Genomic DNA, 24,052 nt, shown 5'->3' with positions numbered 1-24,052 from the left:
GGAGCTTAGGTAAATATTAAATTAACCACAGTGCAGTAGTAACATACAGTGCTACGAGGACACAAGAGTAGTCTTCTAATACAGTATTACATTTTGGTGCTACAAGAGCACATAAGAAGGGCATCTAGTTTGGTCATGAGGGCTCAGGGAAGGGTTCTGCAAATGGTGACACCTAAGTTAAGATTTAAAGGATGTGTTCGGAACTGAGATAAAAAGTCTGGCCACAAATATCCTGGACAGAGATAAAAGTGTCTTAGTTTAGAGTGACATAAAACACAGAAATATTTGGGGAACTGTTTCGTAAGTAGTACAGTATCACAGTGCAAGGGGAAAGGGGGAAACTAGCAAGATTAGCAACAATCAATCATGAAGTCTTTTATCAGCAAAATTAAGTGGTCCTAAGAGCAATGAAGAAATGCAAAGAGACCAGAGCAAAAGAACTAAACAGAGGGGCAGCACTGAAGGAAGGGTAACCGAAGCAAAAAAAACACACACACCAACACTGTGTGTTCTTTTGCCCCCTTTAGTTACTCATCTATCACAGTATCAAAGGGGTCAAATATGAGAAAATGAACACTGAAGAGTTGCCACCTGCACCTATTGAATAAGATAAGAACTTCTCTTTCATCTAGGGGCCGTTGTGCCTGAAGCTTATTTATAAGAACATGCCATATGCTGTATAAGGCAAGGCTTCTAAAATGTTTAGGGTTTCTTTTGCCCTTCCACCTCTAAAGCTGAGAAATTATGAGCACTGTCATAGTAGCTCAAGACTAAGTCTCAAATGTATGGGTGTGAGGCCCATGTAACTCAAATTCCCTCCATCTCCACTTCTATTACCCATTTGAGAACCATTATTTGAAGAAATATGGGAATAATCCTATATTTTTAGTTTGCTACATTTATATAGATTTGTCCTCCTATTAGAATTTGTAATAGTTCTTGATTGATTAAAGAAGAGCTAATGAAATCTCTTCCCAAGGCACCTAAATGACTTTTCAAAAGACAGCCAGACATTTAGGGGAAGTTCTGGCTAAATTCTTATCCGTCTGTAATTACATATCCAGAACACTGACAACTTGGAGAAAGACAAATTGAAAGGACTCTTGAAAATTTTAAAAAGAAAAGTAATTCACATTTCAAAAAAAGAAAAAAATAACCCAAACCAAAAATCCTATTTTATAGAATGAAAACTATCAGTTCAATCCAGAAATGTTAGTTTCCCTCACTGTAAGGGAATTTGAAAACTATGAGATTTTATCAATTTAATGATAATTACTCATCTGTTACAAGGTACATGCTTATACTTTCTTAGGTGACAAGATGATGTGTATACATTTGTTAAGATAATACACAAAAGCAGGTATGTAAAACTTAGACTATTCAAAAATGAGGCTATCCATCTGGTGGGCAGATTACAACTGATCAATGGCATAAGCTTTGGAATCAGAGACCTGATTCAAAACCCACCTCTACCACCTTCTAGCTAGGTGACCTTGGACCAGTTTTTTAACAGCTCTGAAGCTCAATTTCCTAATGTATAAAATACATATCATAGCACCTACCTAAGAGGCTCATAAAAGAATGAAATGGGAATTTACATAAAATGCTTAGTATAATGACAGGAGTATTATAATCACTCGATAAATGATAACTATTATATTATCTTCATAGTACCTGTCTGAGATTATACTTAAGATAAAAATAGTTTAGAGCTTAAAAACAAAAAGTCAATTTAGAAAAATAATTCATGACTTAAAAGTTAATAAAAATCTTTTAAAAAGGTGACAGGATTAAGAAAAACGAAAACAACTCATAGACACAGACAAAACAGTACAGTGATTACCAGCAGGAAAGAGGAACGAGGGGAGGTAAAAGAGGGTACAGGGAGGATAAATGGTGATGGAAGGAGACTCGACTTGATAATACAATACACAGATTATGTATTATAGAATTGTATACCTGAAACCTACATAATTTTATTAATCAATGTCACCCCAATAAATTCAATAAAACGTTTTTAAAAAAGGAAAAATGTACTTTTTGTTCAGCTCATTCTTCCTTGGTTTGCCATTCACTAAACAGGCTCCCCCAGTCCCAGCCAGGCATAGATGATTTCAATTTTTTGAGTTCTGAATTACACTTGCAGGGTTTTTTTTGGTCTTATTTTGTTGTTGTTTTTAATATATTTTTATTGATTTCACAAAGGAAGGGAGAGGGAGAGAGAGATAGAAACATTAATGATGAGAGAGAATCATTGATCAGCTGCCTCCTGCACACCCTCCATTGGGGAATCCAGCCGGCATGTGCCCTTGACTGGAATTAAACCCTTCAGTCCGCAGGCCGACGCTCTATCCACTGAGCCAAACGGTAGGGTTGCAGATGTTTTGAATAGGTCTTTTCTACCTGTCTGGAATTAGGAAGACCACTTTCCAATGGGCCAGTTTGTACAAACAGGTCTGACTAAAGGTTCTGTTTCACTGAAAAGACTCATAAGCACTGACATAAATAACCACTAATTTTAAGTTTCCATACCTCCCAAAGTGAGTTCACTTTGGGAGGTATATAAAGCATATTTAGTATAATTTGTTAGAAAATTATTAGAGATTCTCATATCTCAAAAAGTATTCTTACCATTAAAATCTCATCAACTTTAAGTAAATCTTCTCAATTTTCAGCTTATGAGTCTTAAAAATGTATCTAACAACTGGCACATATCATGAAAAAGATTCACCCAACTTCAATGAATTATTCTAACATTGAATTACACAGGGACTTATGCTTAAGCAATATGAAGAAGTTCAAACCCAATATACTGGGTAGTATTTATTTTTATTATAATTCTCAATTGAGTTCATCTAGAATAAAAAAAAATATATCTTCATCCCTACAGAGCCTGAAAAGATACATTTTATACTGATTAATTTTCATTCACCTCACAAATAATTTTATCTAAGATATCCAGGGACCTTTAATAACCCTTTATAGGGCAGTATATGGTATCTCAGGGCCTTCAGTGAATTACTGCATTTCCCACTGTGTCTATTTTGTGCTATCTCTGCATTGGTATCTAAAAAGCATATGACATGAACAAATTTCACATCTTGGACCTCTTTGCTGGGCATTGAGATGAACGGTGACTGGCATAAATCAATGATATTCTAAGAGGTCTATTGGCATTCAAAACCCAGCTAGATCTTCATTCCTATAAACACTCCATTATACATAACAGCTTCGAAAAGGCAATATAATAGCAAAGAACTAGATACTGTTTCTTTAAGGCTACTATGAACTATGACTGACAGCAAAGCTAAAAAGTGACTTTCAATAACATCTACTCTTCTGACTTTTCTCCATCTTGATTTTTTCTTCAAAAATCAAAAATAGTGTCCTGGCCAGTTTGGCTCAGTGGATAGAGTATCAGCCTGCAGACTAAAAGGTCTCGGGTTCAATTCCGCTCAGGGAGCACATGCCTGGGTTGCAAGCTCCATCCCCCCACTGGGGGCATGCACAAGGCAGCTGATTAATGATTCTCTCATCATTGATGTCTATCTCCCTCTCCATTTCCCTTCCTCTCTGAAATCGATAAAAATATATTTAAAAAAAATCAAAGATAGTGGCACTAACTCCCAGACTACATTTTAGAAAAACTAAGTTAAATAAACGTATTATAAATAAAAGGACCAATCAAAATCACACCATCTCAAATAATAACAAGAAAAAAGTCACTTATTTTGTTTATAATTAGTAAACTAAGTCCTGTACCTGAGAAGATCTACAAAATCCCAAAACAGAGAAACACTTCCCCTCTGATTTGTATTTCATTTGTTCCTCATCCACTTTAGAGAAAGGAATGATATCACTCCCATAGCGGAACCCTAGAGAACAAGAGAAGAGCATCTGTTAAGCATACGGAGCCTCATTCTCTATGAGCTGAAATTAGCCCTCCACATACACTAACTATACATGCACACTCCAGATCAAGCCTCCATATACTATTCCCTAAAATCAAATTTCATCCCTTGTGATGAACGGAGAAGCAGCAGCAGATACACAAACAACATCTACAAAAAGAGTCAATTAAAATCCAATTACATTTTTTAAGTACATATTCTGCAATTTAGTTACCTAATGATTACCCAGCCTAGAGGAAAGAATATAGCCAATGCAATAAACTAGTTATTCTCTAAAGATAAACCATGGTTGACTAAAATATAATCATGATTTGTAAACAAAATAACATGAACATATTTCTTCAGAAACCTGGAGAACCACAGAGAAAAATGCCCACAGGAAATTTTCAAAACAGAATGTTCTCAAAAATGCATACAAGTGCCTAATGGAAGAAGCCAAAACTTTTCTATTTAGAAACATTCAATTGATAAGTTAAATATTTTTCTGCATTTAAATTTATTTTATATCTGGGATTGTATTGTCTATTATTTTTTTTTCTATTACTTAGGTTGCTCATATAAATAAAGGCTCTTGGTTTCTTTTTTATTGTTAATCCTCATCCAAGGATATCTTTCCATTGATTTATAGAGAGAGTGGAAGAGAGAGGGAAAGACAGAGAGAAACACATCGATCGGTTGTCTCATCAGGGCCTGGGCCAGGGAGGAGCCTGCAACTGAGGTATGTGCTCTGCCTGGAATTGAACCCAGGACCCGTCGGCCTGCTGACCAACGCTTATCCACTGAGCCAAATTGGCTAGGGTGGCTCTTGGTTTCTTAAAAAAAAACAAAAAACACACAAAACTCCCACTCTGTCCAAGGCCTCTGCTCTATGGAAGGTCATGCTCTTTCAATATGTAGTGTTATATATTTTGTGGGGAGAAGGATCATCAAAATCCAAGGATTCTGGCTTTGGGTAAAAGGAAAGAAAAAGTATATGCACCTCTACTCCAAGAAACATAGGAACTTGTGTGCTTGAGGCAGAGTCAGTGATCCAGCATTTATTTGTTCCTGTTAATCTGTTGATGTCACATATTTAATTTTTAAAAAATTTTTCTACTTTTATGTATGTCTTTTTAAAAATTTCCAACAAAAAGTTAACAGGGGAAGGTATGGCACATGATTAAGGGTGGTATCGAAACCAAATGTTTTTTTAACTTTTCTGTCATCAGACATCTTACTTAAATTGTTTAATAGTAATGTGAAAATTCTAATGAAAACTGTCCTGGGTTTTTGGTTCATCTATTTAAAGGGTAAATCAATAACTCTAACTTTTGTACATAGCGAAAAAGATAGAACAGACTACACCATATGACCATATTCCTTTGCCCTTCTCTCTAAGAAACAGAACTCTACATATTTGGGAGTAGAGAGTGGAGGACAGGCAAAGGGAGTATGTGAGTAACTGCAAAAAGTTTAAGGGACAAAAGTTGCACATCTATGCTCTCTGAACTCAAACCATATTCAACTATTCCCTCTCCATTGCTCAATCCATAAGTTTCCCTTTTGCCTAAGATAACCAGAGCTGCTTTTCTTGCTTGCAACCAAAATAATTGGCATCCTCAACTCTAATCTCTTCTCCTTCCAATCTATCCTATACCCAGCCGTCATATTAACCTTCCTATAACACAGTCCAATGACAACCTGCTCCTCAAAACTATAAATAATGCCATGCTGCTTTCAAAATTAAGGCTAAACTCTTCAGCCTATCATTCAAAGCCCTTCCTAATTCAGAACAGCATGTAATAACACAGACTCTGAAGCAGGACAGCCTTGAGTTCAAGTTATGCTAGTTTGCTAGCTGTGTCACTTTGAATACATTAATGGAAGTCTTTTGGTCAAAATTCCCTTATCTATAAAATGAAAGTAACAAGAGTGCTTCATTAGGTTGGTGAGAAGATTAAAAGAAAAAATGCAGGCTATCTATGGGATACTATCCTCCACCACACACTAATCTGTATGTGCCCAATACACCAGCAACCCAAATACTCGACATCACTGAGGAGGCCCTGTACTTTCCTGGTCTTCACCTCTCATCGTGCTATTCTTCCTAGATGGATGGGTCACTACACTAGGATCAAATGATTTGCAAGTGATAGAGCCATAATTCTATCCTAGGTCTGACTCCAAAATTCATGTTCTTAACTACACTACACTAGTAGAGCTTGTAGGGTACTGATTAGTCTACACATAATCCACCAAGAGAAAGAAGGAAACCATAACCACCACTACCACCTTTAACCAATTTCCCCTATTGCCCCTACAACACATACAAATATCCACAAACACTGCAACACAGCACCACAGATGAAAGATATTTTTTTTCAAGGTTTGCCAACTAAACCTATGCTGTGCAGCACATAGTCTGGCAAGAAATCTATATAAACCTGGTTTCTAACTTAAAACATCATTTGGCACTTCTAATCTTAACTCCTGAACATTCAGACACTCTTAGCTAGTTTCTAAGCCCCCTGCATAGAGATGCCATCTAGATACACTATACAGATCAAATGAGTATAATATAAAAAGGACAACTTCAAAGATCCTAGCGAACATAAAGCAACCCAATAAACACAAATAATTTTTCTTATGCCCTAAATTACTTCAAGGAGCACATCTAGCACTTAAAAATAATCTTAAATTGGCACTCAGAAAAATAATCATCATGGAAGTAAGAAATGAAATAGAGTAAATAAAAAAACTTCCTTTGGTCACATTGATATAACCAGTTAAATTTCAAACTTTAAAACAAAGCCAAGTATTAAGTTCTGTCACATGAGACATTTAAAGCTCAGAGAGATGGAATACTCAAGTGCACTCCTAGGAACCATCCTGCCTCACACCTAACAGATGAGCTAAAGAATCTACGTCTCATGATCCCCTCAAAGAGCTGTGTCTCCAGAACGCAGAGAAATATCTCTAAACAACAATAATACAAATCCCAGCCTGCCTCCTATCACTTTGAAGAACAGCTCTTTTAAGCAAAAGTGGATTCTCTCACTGTAATACCTTGAATAGTATCTTCTTTTGGAACTTCAGTTTCATCATCGTCATTCAAGCAATAAACGGTTTCTTTTTGTACATCTTCCTTTTTTAGGGTTCTTGCATCCACAACTATCCAAGACTTTTTAACTTTCTCCTGTAGAACCTTGTTTCAAACAAAAAAATGAAGAAAAACATAAATAAATGCAGAGAAAGCTAGGATTCCAATTGACATACTCTGATATACTCTTTACTTACAGAAAATCATCCAGAACAATTAATCTAGCTGAATTGCTTTGTTGGTTCTTACCTACTATGGAAACTTTAGTTTACTTAATAATTCTTTCTACATTTCATCTTCCCCTCAGGTTAAACCACAGATAAACATTAATATTAGTATATATTCAAACACTTTCTATATTAAACCCTCAGACCGAAAAAATAAAAGAGGACCATACATCTTGTTACCCCAGTTTTCATAAAAAAAGGGGAGATGTCTATCAGTAGTCAGAAATCAGTAAGAAAATTCATAAAGCTTCCTTTTCTAGCATGTCTTTTCCTAAAAGATAGAGAGGATACAAATAGGGAGAGCAGTTAGAGAAGTAGTAACTACAGTACTGAGTAACCACTCACGAATTGTCAGTTCCTTATGTAAGCATATTTGTCTGCCAGGTAACATTTCTGTAAAAATATGTGTACCAACTACTTACCGATTTATAAGCTAAAATCTTTATTGACAAATTGGAGCCAATGGTCAGTTGACAGGGCCAGGGCATGGAAGACCTCTCAGTTTTCTTAAAGACACACAGTTGCCTCAGACTCTCACTTAATGGAAAAAAAAAAAAAAGGCAATCTGTAATACTTTTAACAATAAAGATAAGTTAAAATAAATATATATACAATGAGAGCAACAATTTTAAAATGTTAATTGTGCTGAAAGGAGAAGTGAACTGTTGTCGATCATAAAGAGAGGAGGAATAGCTGGGGACAGCAGGAATGTGGCGATCACAAGTTGGGAGAGAGCCAGGTACACCTGAGTTGGCTTAGTGACAGGTCAAAACAAACATCTCTATCTTCCTCTATTCCCACGGTTCTCAACCTGTGGATCGCGACCCCTTTGGGAGTCGAACGACCCTTTCACAGGGGTCACCTAAGACCATTGGAAAACACATATATAATTACATATTGTTTTTGTGATTAATCACTATGCTCTAATTATGTTCAATTTGTAACAATGAAATTGGGGGTCACCACAACATGAGGAACTGTATTAAAAGGTAGCGGCATTACGAAGGTTGAGAACCACTGCTCTATTCAATCTTTTTTTCTTTCAACTCAGCCAGTTGTTCTTAACATTTTTTTTCAGGGCCAAGGACATTTTGAGGCTACGATAAAAGCACATTCATAAATAAGTTTTCACACAATAGAAAGGGTTCACCAAACTCCCTGAAAACCACAGACCTGAGGATAAGAACTCCTATCTAGGGTTTCATGGAGTGGGCACCACCCTATAATATCACAACTCTACAATTCTTATTTAATTCCAATTCTCCCAAATAAAAGGCACATGTATCTGTACAGAATGGAGAGAGTTAAATAAAGACTCTCCAGGGGATAAAGGAACTTCGAAGTCCATATTTTAGTTTTAAGGCAAAGCAGATAGAAAACTCAAGGTTTCTTACTGGGGAGAGAGGGGAGAACTTGAGGGGTAGCAAAACAATGTCAAGTGTTACTTCATGTGAACATAAATCCAGATCAATTCTACTTTTATCTGACCCCCAAACAACAGAGAAGATGACGGGTGATATCTGGAATTTGTGGTATTCACTAAAATAAGAAACAAAGAAATTAATGACCAAACACATTCAAAGCATACAGTAGACCAGCAGTCACCAATCTTTCAGACCTCATGGACCACCAGTGGTCTAGACTATGATTGATCCCCTTGGTACAGATGAAAAATACATCGAGAAAGAGGTAAAGAGAATTATGTGACATTATCCAGAGATTAAAAAAAAAGATTAGGGACTGGTATACTATTTCTTTTATGAAATCAGAATATTTATTAAAGAAGAACTGCTTATTCAAGAGTGGACCAGAAAAAGGAAAACACTGGGAAGCCTTATGATCAAAAGAGAAATTTACATATTACAACTGAAAATTGTAATCAAGGTTTTCACTTCTCACCTGAAAGAATAAATTTCATCCAGCCCATCTTCACCTTCTAAAGACATCATCACCCTTTTCACCATCCGAATACCTTCTTTTTGCTGCTCAGTAATTCCTTTTAAAGGAAAGGAGGGCCCATGGTTGTCCAAGGGCAAGTTGCCATCTCCTCTGTCCCCAGTTCCATCTTCCTTGCCAATTGGGAAAGGCAAACTATCAGGAAAAGATCAGCATTAGTTAAGAACACAGGCTCTGAAGCCAGGCAATGAACTGGGTCCCAGTCCTGGTTCTGTCTCACTAGCTATGAGAAAATGGGTATGTCAACCTCTCCAAGCTTTAAATTTCTCATCTGTCATCTTATCTCTTATCCAATATTCTATGAGGGTTTTTTAATTTATTGATTTGAGAGAGAGAGAGAGAGAGAGAGAGAGAGAGAGAGGAAGAGAGAGAGAGGAAGGAAGAGAGGGAGAGAGAGAAGCATCTATTTGTTGTTCCACTTATTTATGCATTCATTGGTGATTCTTGTAAGTGCCCTGACCTTGGATCAAACCTGCAACCTTGGCACATCAGGACAATGCTCTAACCAACTGAACTACCCGGCTGGGGCTCTATCAGTTTTAAGTAGCCAAAGCCTCTTTGATTTGGTAAAAACAAGAAATTTATTGGCTTAAATGACCAAATAATTGAAAAGGCAGGGTTGCAGGTGGCCCTAGGATGATTAGTCTCAAACACCATGCAGGTTATCTGACCTTCTCTCTCTCTATCTCCATACTAAGTTTTCATTTGCTTTTATGCTGGCTTCACTCTCTCAGACAGGCGTCCACATTGCCCATGGACCACTCAAACTCACATTACTCAACTCCAGTACCAAAAGGCAACTGATGTTGCTCTCTCTCAAATCAAATATATATATATATTATATATATTATATATATATGAATCACTCTCAAATTTAAAATATCTACACTAATAAAAGAGAAACATGCAAATTGGTGTCACTCCACTACACCCACCAGCCAGAGTGACTATGCAAATTAACCCAACAAATATGGCAGTTAATTTGCATATGCAGGCACAGAGGGAAGACTGAAGGCTCTGGCTGGAGTGAAGAGTGAAGACTGAAGAGGCTTGGCTTCTCTGCTGTGGCCGAACCAAAGGCCTGGGTCCCCAGTGCTGGAGGAAAACCAGTGCCAGCGGAAAACTGGTACCGGCAACCAGGGGAAGGAAGGCCTATTGCATGAATCGCTTCGTGCAACGGGCCTCTAGTATATATATAATCTGGTTGCCTCAGGACCAGATCTAGATATCAGACCTCTATCATTTTATTTGCTATAATTAAAATAGGGCTTCCTGTTTTAATTTTTCTATGTATAATAGCATGACATATCTGCATATACTGTATTACCTATCAGATAAAGAGCTCCCAGGGAGCAGAGTGTGGGACACAGAGTTTGCATCAGGCTACTGCTGTTTCCCTAACACCAAACAGGAAAAAGGGAAGAATGATAGGAAAATGAAGGGTCAGGAAGCTACCCAGGAAAAAGAGTTATAACAACAGTTCTTTCTACCCTGCATTAAACCAGAAATAAACTTTCTCAGTAGTTAGAAGAACCTAAAAACCAGGTCCAAGGAACAGTCCTGCTCAGAACACAATGCTTCTTTGTCCTGCCTGTATTTTTTCAGTCCATCTAGAATAACCAAATAACACAGGATACACAAAATAATAAAACCAAAATTTTACTTCATATGCTGGAGGTTTGTAGCACAGGAAGAAACTACCACCACACACACACACACACACACAAATACAACTGGTCAAACAGTGAGCAAGTAGAAGAAAAGGCTGATTGTTTCCCTCTTCAGCATGCTTTACAGTATTTCTCATACAAAGTAAGTCAGAGAAAGACAAGTACCATATGATTTCATTCATAATGTGGAATCTGATGAACAAAATGAACTAACAAGCAAAATAAAGACAGATGACAGACTCATAGACAGAGAGGGCAGGATGATAGCTGTCAGAGGAGGGCACTGAGGGATTGGGTTGGGGATGGAGGGATTGAGCAAAAAAGGAAAAAGAAAAAAAAAAGAGCCCAGCCAGTATGGCTCAGTGGTTGAGCATCAACCTATGAACCACGAGGTCATGGTTCGATTCCTGGTCAAGGCACATGCCAGGGTTGTGGGTTTGATTCCCAGTGGGAGGGACTGCAGGAGGCAGCCAATCAATGATTCTCTCTCATCATTGATGTTCCTATCTCTCCCTCTCCCATCCTCTCTGAAATCAATAAAGATATTTAAAAAAAAAAGAGAGAGAGAGAGAAAACTCGTGGAAACAAATGTGATTGCTGGGGAGAGGGGGAGTGAGGAGAGGTGAATGAGGGTATAGGGGAATACATGGTGATGGAAGGAGACTTGACATGGGGTGGTGAACGCACAATACAGTGTACAGAATTGTGTTTGGAATTGTGTACCTGAAAGCTGTATAATTTTCTTAACGAGTGTTACCCCAATAAATTCAATAAAAAGAAAAATAAATACAAGTGCAGTGTACTTCAGCCATGTAAAGGCATCCTGAGATTATGAACAGGGAACAGAAGCCAAGCTGGGCTTTTGAAGTGCTGGGAAAAAATCTCAATTCAATAAGAGAAGTGTCACTTTAAAAACACTTAATTTCTGTGAGGTACCATTTTAACAAGTTTCAGTATGATGGGTTATTCTGAACTACTTTTCTACAGAAAGGAGATGCCCCTCAGCAGTTCTAAGAGGTACATACATGCAAGGAGGTGCTTAATTCCCCATGGCAGGCATTTTAAAGCCAAAGGCTTCCCACTCTGGGCTGGAGACTGCTTAGGATAGCTCTCAGTCTGAAAAAAGGAGTGTCCCCAGAAGCCTAATAATTCAACATCCTGTAATATCACTCTGCTTTCACCAAAAATAGGACAAGAAAAAATAGGCTACAGACACAGCAGGAAGGATTAATGCAGTCAAAGAACTTTCATAGAAGATAACGAATGGAAATGCCTGGAGGGAAAATTCAAGTTTCTGGGGAGGGACTCTCTCCCCAACAAACTGTGAAATACATTTCCCCTCTCTATTCATATAGCTCATCTCTAAATGCACATAAGCAAATTATTTTTAGATACATGTGTGTATCCTTTAGATCTGAAAACAGTTAAAAATAAGCATTATGTATGTTTAAAATGATTCTCAAGTTAGCATTTCTCTCTACCCCCAAAATATCTACTGTAAGGAACCGTTCTCTTGAGCTGTTCAAGAAAGAACTCCATCAATCTGGTCATTCATTGTTTGGGTCAAATCCTCTAAGTAGGCAAGAGATGGACTGAATATGCTCAAAATTTTCCTTTAATTCATCAATTCTTTGAGTCTAAGAGTAATGAACAATCTGCTATTAAGCTAGATTCCTGTTTCACTGTGACTTTCATCCTTTATCACCAAAGCTCAGAAGTGTTCCTGGAGCGTGGAAAGTGATCCGTGGATATTTGCTGAGGCCAATCATCTGACAGATCCCAACCCAGAGCAGAGCAAAGGCTCCTGGGAACCAAGCGCTCTGTAACGAGGCCCACTCGTTACATGTGAGAGCACAGGGTTTGTCTACAAGCATTATTCTTACAGTCTTACAAGAATTGCAGGGAGATATTGGATTTCTTCAAGTTATGAATTATAGTATCCAGCTGATCTTTGCTGAATGGGCTGCTGAGGTCAGTGAACACTTCAATATGCCTCTTCTCAAACTTCTTTCCTCTACAAGAGAGAGTTATCACATTAAGAAATCCTCCTCCTGAATTAGTTCCTACAGATTCAAATGCACTTCACTTGTCTACTAAGCAGAAAGAGACTAAGGAATGAATCTAGGTACAGTTAATAAATGTAATTACCTTCCTTATAGAAGTCCACATATTGCTGATACTCAGTTAAGTTTCTACCAAACATCTAGTCACCTAGTAATAGCTCATACTTTTAACAACATAGCATTTCAAAATTTCTTAGTATTTTGGAATTATGTCCCTCATTTCATAACTCTATCTTCAGGTAAAGATGTGGTCATTGTGATTAAAAAGCATCCCCTTCCAGCCTCAGATAGGCAGAAGGTCAGTACTACATCAGCCTTGTAAGGGTTCAGTTGCCAAACACCCTGGTCTGACTTCTCTCACAGGGCTATGGCAAGATTTTGCAAAGAATGTATAAATATTGAGAAATTACAATACAAATTTAGGCCTGAGATTTTTATGCAAATCGTTATTCCTAAAAGTCAAGGGATGTGTTTGTGTATGTGTAGTCAAAGACACATATTTTAAAAGCACAGTAATTAAAAAATAATGAATTAGAAAATTGGCCAGAGTTACTATGCATCTAATTTCAATAACATATGGACCACACTACTTAGTATTTTTAAAAATTCCAGGTAATTAGCTAAGTCAAATAGGAAGGAACCTGTAATAAGCCAAACTTTTATTCCTCCCAGAAAAATGCCTTCCCAATATATTCCCTCCTCCTTTTAAACTTTTATGGGAGTTTGAACTCAACCACTGAATTCTATCAAATGTTTCCTTAGCCACACAAACATGCCGTTTGATTAACAATGAATCACATAGTGCACTGAATATATCAAGCCATACAATTTTTGCAGAAAGGCTCATTTCCAACTCTCTCCAGTTGAGACACTTACACAGTTTCTTGTTGAATCACATCCATGCACACAATGAGTGCATCCAGGACTCAGCTAGTTAAGGGCAGAAGATCTGACCAAACAGTCCCTTTATTCCAAGAACATGCAATTTTTTTTCCAATAAAGTCCATAGTGTTGGAAACTGTAGACACTAGGTTGACTGTGTGATGATTTAGAAGTACTTGCTCAATGACCCTTCTTCCAAAGTTTATTTCACTAATAATATACTCGCATTTGCTATGTTTCATACTATACATCTTGAAACATATAACTATGAGAAATAAAATAATCCAAAAGGTAATCTAACATATTTCACTCATTTAACCAAAAATCATGATGCCATTTTACAATGACTAGAACCCAATTTTTGTGATTAACAGTCCACTCTTAAATATTAAGTGAGCCATAATGTAGCATTTGTAAGTTACTCCCAGCACAGCAGCACCTCCTAGTGATCAGGGAGGCAGTATTGTTAGAAAAATAAGAGTAACCCCTTTCAATTAGGGCACCTATGGAAGTCTCACAATTTGGCTATCAGTCTGATTTTTGGCACAGAAATATCCTCCATCCAAGAAAGCATGGAGAATGGCTAATGTTATACTCTTCTAGAAATACCTTCTCTATGTCCAAACATTTCTGACCATTACCACTATCAAACCCTCTGCACATCGTTGATACACACGTATACCCTTCGTATCTTCCCCTTCCTATGCCTCCCATCCTCTCAATATCACTAGTGCAAAGAAGGAGCAAGATTCTATTCTGGAGGACCTGGAATCCAGGCACCCAACCCAATCCGATTAATTTCCCATTAAATCCTAACACACATCACCTCCATGTCCTCAGAGCCAAAAATGTCATTATAGCCAGAGCTGGGACTCAGAGAACCTCACCAAACTAAATTATGATTCCACAGATTAAAGGAAATTTCTTAAGTCTTCTTTGGCTGAAAAAGGATACAGTCAGCTTGTTGAGAACCTGGTTGGATTTTGCTTTCAATGTCCTCCAGCAAGTTAAAATCTGGTAGCATCAGGTGTCTGTGCACTGTGATGTTCTGATACTGATCCTCACAAGCAAGAGCATTCTCGGTGCCATCTGTACCAAAAAGTACTAATGCAATTTCATCTTTGCTCTCAGCAAACACCTAGAGAAGAATGTTAGAAGGTTGAAAACCATACAGTATCACCTGGAAGCCATATAGTATCACCTAGATACCTATCCTTCAGGGAGAGAGACAACCGTGCTTCCCTATGGCAGGTTCCTGGGACCATTGTCAACAACAGTACGTTGGGCTGGATGGCCCATGGGATAAAGACAATTTCCTAGGTTCTAAGCAGACTTTTTCATGAACTATATAGGTACCACCCTTCATTTCAGCACAATTTAGGGTGGGGAAATAGGATGGTAACTGCTCTTGAAGAATTCTAGCAAAATCAAACTCTAATTCTGAATGAAAACTAATTACGGATAATTTGAAAAGATTTTAGTCTGTCTTTCTGGAATAACTATTCAAGGTTTAAATTTTCCAGAGATTAAAAAAAAAAATGTTTGATGGTTCATATCCTATAGCCCAGGAATTTCACTTACAGGTGTATATACCATAGAGAAATTCTTAGGCATGTACACAAGGACACAATGAGCAAGAAAATTCACTTCAGCACTGTTTATAACAAACAGGGCAACACTGGAAACAAGCGAACCATCCTTCAACAGGAGGAGGCAAAAAAACATCGCAGAATATTTATACAATGGAATATTACCACCTAGTAAAAAAACAAAAAATTTGTGCAATGTTTATCAACAGGAAGAAATCTCAAAAACGTAAGGTTGATAAAAAAAAAAATTACATGCACCATATAATAACATCACATAGTTTTGAGAACTGCACAAAACACTAAGTATTATTTATGAATATACTTATGTCCAAAAGTATAAAATAAGCTCAGTAATAACCATACAAATTCTGAGAAAAAGAGGGGGGAAAAGAGGAAAGAAGAGGATTGGAAAGGGATACACAAGGGGCTTCCCATTTATCTGTAATATTTTATTTTTTAAGAAAAAAAGAAAAAGAAACATGGCAAAACTTTAGGGTTGTATATTGCTAGACAATGGGAAAATATGTTCCCATTATATTATTCTCTGCACCTGCCTTTTTTATGAAACATTTCATAATCAAACAAAACAAAACAAAACAAAACAAAACAGTATCTGACACAATAGGCAGTCTTGTTCCCATCTATGATTAAGCCTTTTATATCAACTGGGAGAAAGCTGCATGGGGAGAAAATGAAATTCTGGCATTCTTCATTTTTGTTTGGTCTGTTAAATTCCCCAGTCTCTTCACAACTCGTTATAATCCCTAGTTGTACATGGAAAAAAGGTCCCAGCTGCTGGGGTTCAAACATGTCCAGCACACCAGTGGGACATGCTTAAATGATAGGATATCTTTTAAAAAATCATCTCTCATGGTTCCATGGGACTCTCTTGAGGCCTGTTTAAAATAGAAATATTATGCTGAAACCGGTTTGGCTCAGTGGATAGAGCGTCAGCCTGCGGACTGAAAGGTCCCAGGTTCGATTCCGGTCAAGGGCATGTACCTGGGTTGCGGGCACATCCCCAGTGGGAGATGTGCAGGAGGCAGCTGATCGATGTTTCTCTCTCATCGATGTTTCTGACTCTCTGTCCCTCTCCCTTCTTCTCTGTAAAAAAATCAATAAAATATATTTTAAAAAAATAGAAATATTATGTTACCAGCAAAAGGTAACTGGAATAGGCACAAAGTAGTTGAAGGCCTTGTTCAAGATTACGAGATTAGTAAATGACATGTTAGAGCCAGGATTCAAACCTAGGCCATCTGGCTCTAGAGACTGTACTTTTAAACATGACTCGACATTGCCTCTTGTGTCTGGTAAAAACTGTAATATTCAGTGGAGGGACCAAAAATAAGAGAAGGAAAAACTATCAGGCTCTAATGATAGTTGAACTTGCATGGGAGCATATGTAAGAAAACTCCTCGGATTGCAGAAAACACTGAGGCTGGACACTGTAAAGAGGCTGGTATCTCGCATTACTAAAGTGGAGGCAATACACAGCTAGAAGGTGAGTTATAAGTTCAAGGCCAATCTGACTCTTACCTGTCGCTGCACAAACATGGTCATCACCTTCTTTGCCAGTTCGAATGGAGATTCTTCACCAGGAAAGGAGTTACTCATGGCAAAGCCCACATCCATACATAGCACAACAGCTGCCTGGAAACAAGGTCCCAAAGAATGTTTGAAAAATGTTAATAATAGCCAATAAAAAAGAGATATGTCCTTTGTTTATTTCACCCAAATAACCTGTACTGATCTTTAGGGGATGCATGATGAAGGGAGAGGACGTGTTCTACTTAGAGAATAGACGTAAGACATAAATTTTACTATAGAGAAAGTTTAAACAGTCCTAATATTTTCTAAAAGCTAGAAAGTATCTGTCAGGCAGGCGTATGCTCCAGGCAGGTGCTGGTCCTTTAGCCTGAACCCAAGAATACACCAAGGGGAAGCAGATTTGCAAACAACCTGCAAGTTAGAGATAAGTCCAGACCAGCTGAGCCCCAAATATATCAGAAAACTGCAGTTGCTCTACAGACCCACAAGCTTTTGTTGTAAACCACTGATTTAGGGCATAGTTTTTTGTGGGGTTTTTATTACCATTTTTTTTTTTTTTTATTGCTTACAGTCAAAGGGTATTACATATGTGTCCCTTTTTTCCCCCTGCCCTTGACAATCCCCTGGCCTCCCCTACCCCCCAGTGTCTTATGTCCATTGGTTATGCTTATATGCGTGCATACAAGTCCTTTGGTTGATCTCTTACCCCCCTCCCTCCTGCCCCGCACCCCTCCCCGGCCTTCCTGCTGCAGTTTGACAATCTGTTTGAGGCTGCTCTGCCTCTGTATCTATTATTGTTCAAAAGTTTATAATGGTCTCTATTATCCATGAATGAGTGAGATCATGTGGTATTTTTCCTTCATTGACTGGCTTATTTCACTTAGCATAATGCTCTCCAATTCCATCCAGGGCATAGTTTTTCATAATGCATTTTGTGGCAATAGGTGACTACTACAATTTATATATGCAAAAATGATCACAACACTTTGCATTGGTTTATAAACTGAGGATCTAAAATAAAGATCAAGACACCAAATCTATTCTAGTAGCCGACAAAGACATATAAACAAACAATACCAGTACAATGTTCCATGACAGAGATATGCAGTGGGCACTAAAGTACACACAAGGGAGGAGATACAGGAGGGATAAAGAGGCATAAAAAGCTGCCTGGATATGAAACTTGGGTGAGTCTTAAAGAATGAGTAGGAGTCAGTCATGTAAACAAGGGAGTTACAGATAGAGGGAACCACACAAAGACATCTAGTCATTAGATAGCAATCATGTATGTAGGGGACGAAGAAAATAGGAAAAACATAAACTAAGAGGGATACACATAAAATCAATATTTGGCATCCAAAATTTAACTGAATAAGTTGAAGACTTGAACAAATAGCAACTAATAATTTCAGAGTGGATTATAAAATGAGTCACTAGTAGGACATGGCTATAGCACTACATCCCCCTAATTTCATCCTCCAAAATATTTTAGATTGTGTCAATGGCTTATTGAATCCAAGTAAAGAAAAGAAAGGGCTTATGGTGAAAAAAAGACTGGATTAGCAATCTGAAGACCTGAGATCCAGTCTCCATCTTTATTATTAACTAGTGGCCCGGTGCACAAATTCATGCACATTGAAAGGAAATTAGTTAGAATATTTTAATATCGCTATTCGCCCTTTCTCTATAATAGAAGAGTCAACCAAATTCACAATCCACAATGACAGATCGAAACACTGTGTAATTGGCGCCATTGAGAGCTTTATATGTATTGCGCATGTGTGAGTCAACTTAGCCTTTTATATATATAGAATAAATTTGCTTAATTAGACCTGCTTTCTGATTTAGCTAAACTTTTTCCAGCCCAGTGAAGCACCCCGACTTCTCTTTCAGGTAACTGTCAGAAACCCAGCAGTAAATATCAACAGGAAGCAGATTATTGTAGATCACACAGGGAGAACAAAGAGTAAAATATTTAACTGCAGCAGTGTTTGACTATATTCTGTGCAGTGAGAGAACCTAAAGTCATTTTCAAGGTCCACCATTTCTTACTTCTTTTCAGTTGGGTCAAGTTTCTAAGCTTTTTAAATCCCCATTTTCTGGCTAATGAAAACAGAATTCCACCGAGTCTCCTATCTACCTACTCCAGGACTTCTGTGAGGATCAAATGAGATGAGGCACGGGAAAACGCTTCATAGACATTTGGTTACAGTGTGAAATGTTTGCACCTAGCTATAAAGCAAGTTGTGTTCCTGGGGTGAAGAAACTACAAGGCTAGTCACTAGGGAGAGGAAGCCGGGCATTGCTACGTGATGTCACTACCCTGATGGTTGGACACTTAGCATATTAGTCTTTTATATATATACTAGAGGCCCGGTGCACAAAAATTTGTGCACTTGGGGGGGAGGGGAGTCCCTCAGCCCGGCCTGTGCCCTCTCGCAGTCTGGGACCCCTTGGGAGATAACGACCTGCTGGCTTAGGCCTGCTCCCAGGTGGCAGAGGGCAGGCCCAATCCCTAGGTGCAGCCCCTGGTCGGGCTCAGAGCAGGGCCGATTGGGGAGTTGGGGCTCCGCCCCCTGTCATGCACAGAGCAGGGCGGATTGGGAGGTTGCGATGCCACCCTCAGTCACGCTCAGGGTAGGGCCAATCAGGGGGTTGTGGCGCTGCCCCCTGTCATGCACAGAGCAGGGCCGATCAGGGGGTTGGGGAGCTCCTCCCTGTCACACACAGAGCAGGGCGGATCAGGGGGTTGGGGCGCCACTCTCTATCACCCACAGAGCAGGGCCGATCAGGGGGTTGGGGCACCGCCACTGTCACACTCAGGGCAGAGCCAATGGGGAGGTTATGGCTCTACCCCATCACACACAGAGCAGGGCCCCGTGGGGTGGGGGGGTTGGGGCGCCGCCCTCTATCACCCACAGAGCAGGGCCGATCAGGGGGTTGGGGCGCCACCACTCTCACACTCAGGGCAGGGCCGATGGGGAGGTTATGGCTCTACCCCATCACACACAGAGCAGGGCCCCGTGGGGTTGGGGGGGGTTGGGGCGCCACACCCTGTCACACACAGAGCCGCAGGGCGATCAGGGGGTTTGGGCGCTGCCCCCTGTCACACTGATCCCGGTGCCGGGAGGCCTCGCGGCTCCGCTGATCCCGGTGCTGGGAGGCATATTACCCTTTTACTATATAGAATAGAGGCCTGTTGCATGGGTGGGGGCTGGCTGGTTTGCCCTGAAGGGTGTCCTGGATCAGGGTGGGGGTCCCCACTGGGGTACCTGGCCAGCCTGGATGAGGGGATGATGGCTGTTTGCAGCTGGTCACACACCCTTCAGGGTGGGGGTCCCCACTGGGGTGCCTGGCCAGTCTGGGTGAGGGGCTGAGCGCTGTTTTCAGGCTGGGACTGAAGCTCCCAACCGCTCCTTTTTTCTTTCTTTTTTTTATTCTGGGCCAGCTTTAGCTCTGAGGCTTGGCTCCAGCTCTGAGGCCTCAGCTGCTGAAAGTAGGTATCTGGTTTGTTTAGGTTCTATAATCGAAACTCTGTATCAACTCCAGCTCTGAGATCCCGGCTTGCTGAAAGCAGGTTGCTGGGGTTTTGTTTAGCTTCTATATTTGTTACAATGTTCAAACTGCAGGCTCAGAGGCCGGCAAGGCAGGCGGGGAATGTTGCAGTCCTCCGTCACTGAAGCAAGCAAGTCTCATGTTCAGTTTAAGCTGCCTGGCTGCCGGCCGCCATCTTGGCTGGCAGTTAATTTGCATATCACCCTGATTAGCCAATGAAAAAGGTATCGGTCGTACGCCAATTACCATTTTCCTCTTTTATTGGTATAGGATAGCTTAGCTCTGAGTTCTTGGATTCCCAAGGACTCCCACTTAACTTCACCATTCCCACTTAAACTCACTATTAATTCATGGAGGCAGAAAGCAGCATTGGACAAAATGAGACCTAAGGTCTTTTCATAGTTAACATTCTTTGACAGTTTCACTTGTGCTTTGTACTGATCAGACCACATTTGACAAACTGTGAGCAGTTCGGAGCATCACATCTTAGAGAAAGATTATTAAAACTGAACATGAAATGAGCAGGTTAAAAGAAGGATCTGAAGAACATGTGATTTGAGGAACAGTTTGAAAATAAAATGGATATTTAAGCCAAATGAGAAGATTTAGTGGAACATGAGCGTTCCTCCCAAATATTTGACAGCTGTGTTATAAAAGAATTGGTCTTTGGGAGGGATAAGAGCAGCAGATGGAAGTTACTGGGAGGTTGGTTTGACTCCATACAAGGAAGAAGAAAGAACATTTAGAAGTGATCAGTAAAAGAACCAGTTTTCAGAAGCAGTGATCTCCTGCCCCTAGAAGTGTCTGGAAAACGTGTATGAGCTCCTATCTGGGAAGTTATACATGATTTCTAGATTTGGTTAGAGCGCAGGCAACACCTGGAAAAGAAAGACTATTTAAGTTTTTCCCTAGTTTATATTATAAACTAGAGGCCCGGTACATGCACCAGTGAGGTCCCTTGCTGGGCCTGTGGGATCGGGCCAAAACCAGCTCTCTGACATCCCCTGGACACTTAGCATATTAGGTTTTTATTATATAGGATAGTAAACTTAATGCACTAACATTAAAGATTTCTGGAGTAAAGATAGCATGTTTGGAGAAAAGGTGGTAATAAACTACAAAATTCCTCTGAGAATAAAATTTACATCCCACAGTTTCAATGTCTTGAACGCAAAAATATTTAAAAATTTAAGAGTCCCAAAATACATTGCTGCATTTATTTAGTACACATTCATAAAAACTACTTTTAAACGAGAAAGCCTTTTGCTAGGAATCAGGTATCCAAAAAAGGTGGTATCCAAGGGTCTCACAATATAGAACTTCTTTCAGGGAAGCAGAACTGTCTGTGTAATATTTCAAGTTCCTTTCTGGCGGCAGTAAGAATACCATGAACGAGAAACTGGGCAGCACAGTAACAGGGTTCATTTTTACACCAAAGCAATCCAGTTTGAGTTTTGCTGCAAGCCCACCTGCCATAAACAGCTGCGCCACTAAAGCTGAAGTTTTCAGCAGTTCAAAGAAGCTATACAGAAAAGGGGGGTGGCCACATACATTCCTAATCGTGTTCATCAACAGTCTTAACTGAAGATTGAGGGGGTATAGGGATCAGCTGCTCAAACTCCTATCTCTGTGATGCCTCTGCCAGGGCCTTGCCTTTGGGTGAGTGAGCCACTCCCTGGAACACATCTCCCTCTAGTGACCCTTCCAGACTACTACCACTCTACCGATACTGAAGAAATGACTTAAAAATTCATTTCAATATCTGTTGTTAATTTGGAACACTGAAGGTCAAAGATTCCTAGCAACACAGAAACTCTCCAGGGCTCTGAAACCAGACCACCTGGGTTGGAACCCGAGTTTTACCGATTATGGGCTGGGTGACCTGGGCTAATGGATCACTTCATCATTGTTCATGCCTGCAAACCGGGGTTAATAGTTTCCACGTCATGGGCTTGTTAAGATTAAACGAGATAGGAACGAAGCATTTAGATCAGTGTCTCGCACAGAGAAAATTAGATTATTAGAGGCAATAATAGGGCACCTTCTATTCAAGTTGTTTTACTCACAGCACCTCTTTGAAGTTGTACAAGCCTGTGGAGTAGGTGCTTACCATGGCTAACGGCCATTCTCATACGGATTTAAAAAGCCCGGGCTCGGAAGGAATGAAGGAGGGTTAGGGGTGGACTGGGATAGAGGGGTAGAGAGGAGTAGCCGACACCGGAGGGAGGTGGGATGGTGAGCAGATGGAAAGGAGGTGAGAGGATGGGAGGGCAGAGGAAGGGTGGGCAGTTGGCAAGGCTCAAATGCAGGTCTTAGGACTTCGAATCTCCAGCTTTTCGCACATTGCATCCCTCGGTGCAGGCCGTGCTGATCCAGCCCACGAACCACCACGATCTCCCCTCTTCCCTCACTCCCCGGCACCGCCGTCATCCCATGATTCCTGCTTCGGAAACACCCTTTCCATCGCCAGCACAGGCAACGCGCAAGCCCACGCTTCCTCTACCTTGTTCCCGGACCGCGCCATGTTGCCGCTCCGCAGGCGCCCCGGTCGCCTCTTCCGGGCGGGAACCTGCAGCGCCGCAACTCGGTTCCCGCGGACTCGGAACCAGGTGAACCGGAAGAGCGGCTGGGAGACCGGGAGACTGGGAGGGGCGGGGACGCTGTGCGCCGGCGTCTGAGCATGCGCAGATTCCCTGGGCGCTGCCCTGGTGCGGAGGCGCTTGCGGTCGTTGAGTTGCCTGCCCAAGTGTCTAAATACAAACCACTTATCCGAAAGATTCATTTATTCAAACGCAAGGAGTTCTTTGAAAACTCAAATATTATTTTTTAAACTTTTTATATGACCCATAAGTAGAATGACTGGAGACCCACCGCGGTGGAGGAAATGTGCATGCTTTATGTCCATAATTTTATCTTCGCTATAGTCTCTCTGTTTGTCTCCTTCTCTCTCCTTCCTTTCTCCTTTCTCTCCCCTTCCCCTATCTCACACCCACACACCTTCCAGTACAGATTTGCTTCCTGGGAGGAATCAGAGATTCTAGTACCTGTGTTTGTTTGCATTTGCCATCCTTAGAAACGTCTTTAGAATCACCCACTTCAGGCGGCGAGGCGGTTGTGGTGCTGAGAATGGATATGGGCGTTAAGCACTGCTTTCACTGGCAAAAGGCCTCCCTTCACAAGGGCGAAGAGGCAGATATTATTCATGTAATTATATATATAATCTGTTTAGATTTGTATGCTATGTAATTGGGTGGAAAGAGGGAGGACAAGAGGTTGATGGGCTATGGCTGGTAGAGGAAAAAAGGACGTTTTTGAAGAGAGATGCATGAGAGCTACAGTCACAAATGAGGAAAATGGATGCAAGGAGAATGACAATGTTATTTGGGTGCCCCTCATAAGCCATGCCTCCCAATTTGGTTAAGTTTTCCTTCTAATAGTCTAGGTACCTTATTAGAGCCCTTTTGAAATGATTTTCATTTACAAGCCTATTTCTTCCACTAGGTGGCAATCCCAACTAGGGTGGGGGCCATGTCAGCTTCATCTAGGTGTGTCCCTTGGGCCTCATCCTC

General features: G+C 40.2%; 1 protein-coding gene across 2 annotated transcripts in view; it reads right to left on the bottom strand.

Moving 5' to 3' along the window:
* XRCC5 (X-ray repair cross complementing 5) overlaps positions 1-23,128 on the bottom strand; it is a 79,808-nt gene extending 56,680 nt beyond the window's left edge. Inside the window, exons 1-9 of one of the 2 annotated variants that reach the window (XM_059703075.1) lie at positions 22,987-23,128; positions 16,917-17,030; positions 14,743-14,926; positions 13,783-13,831; positions 12,735-12,857; positions 9,117-9,308; positions 7,640-7,754; positions 6,957-7,095; positions 3,763-3,875 (exon numbers count right to left, since the gene is read on the bottom strand). In XM_059703075.1, coding sequence (XP_059559058.1) covers positions 3,763-3,875; positions 6,957-7,095; positions 7,640-7,754; positions 9,117-9,308; positions 12,735-12,857; positions 13,783-13,831; positions 14,743-14,926; positions 16,917-17,030; positions 22,987-23,007 — 1,050 coding nt within the window. In that variant the 5' untranslated portion in view covers positions 23,008-23,128. Of the gene's footprint in view, positions 1-3,762; positions 3,876-6,956; positions 7,096-7,639; positions 7,755-9,116; positions 9,309-12,734; positions 12,858-13,782; positions 13,832-14,742; positions 14,927-16,916; positions 17,031-22,825; positions 22,947-22,986 lie in introns of those variants that run through there. The other variant, XM_059703076.1, reaches the window with a different exon arrangement.
* Positions 23,129-24,052: the final 924 nt, after the last annotated feature.

The sequence above is a fragment of the Myotis daubentonii genome, chromosome 7 (genome assembly GCF_963259705.1).
Source record: "Myotis daubentonii chromosome 7, mMyoDau2.1, whole genome shotgun sequence".
Taxonomy (NCBI): Eukaryota; Metazoa; Chordata; class Mammalia; order Chiroptera; family Vespertilionidae; genus Myotis; species Myotis daubentonii.
Note: the sequence above shows the minus strand (reverse complement) of the source record. Positions and strands in the feature narration are given on the sequence as shown.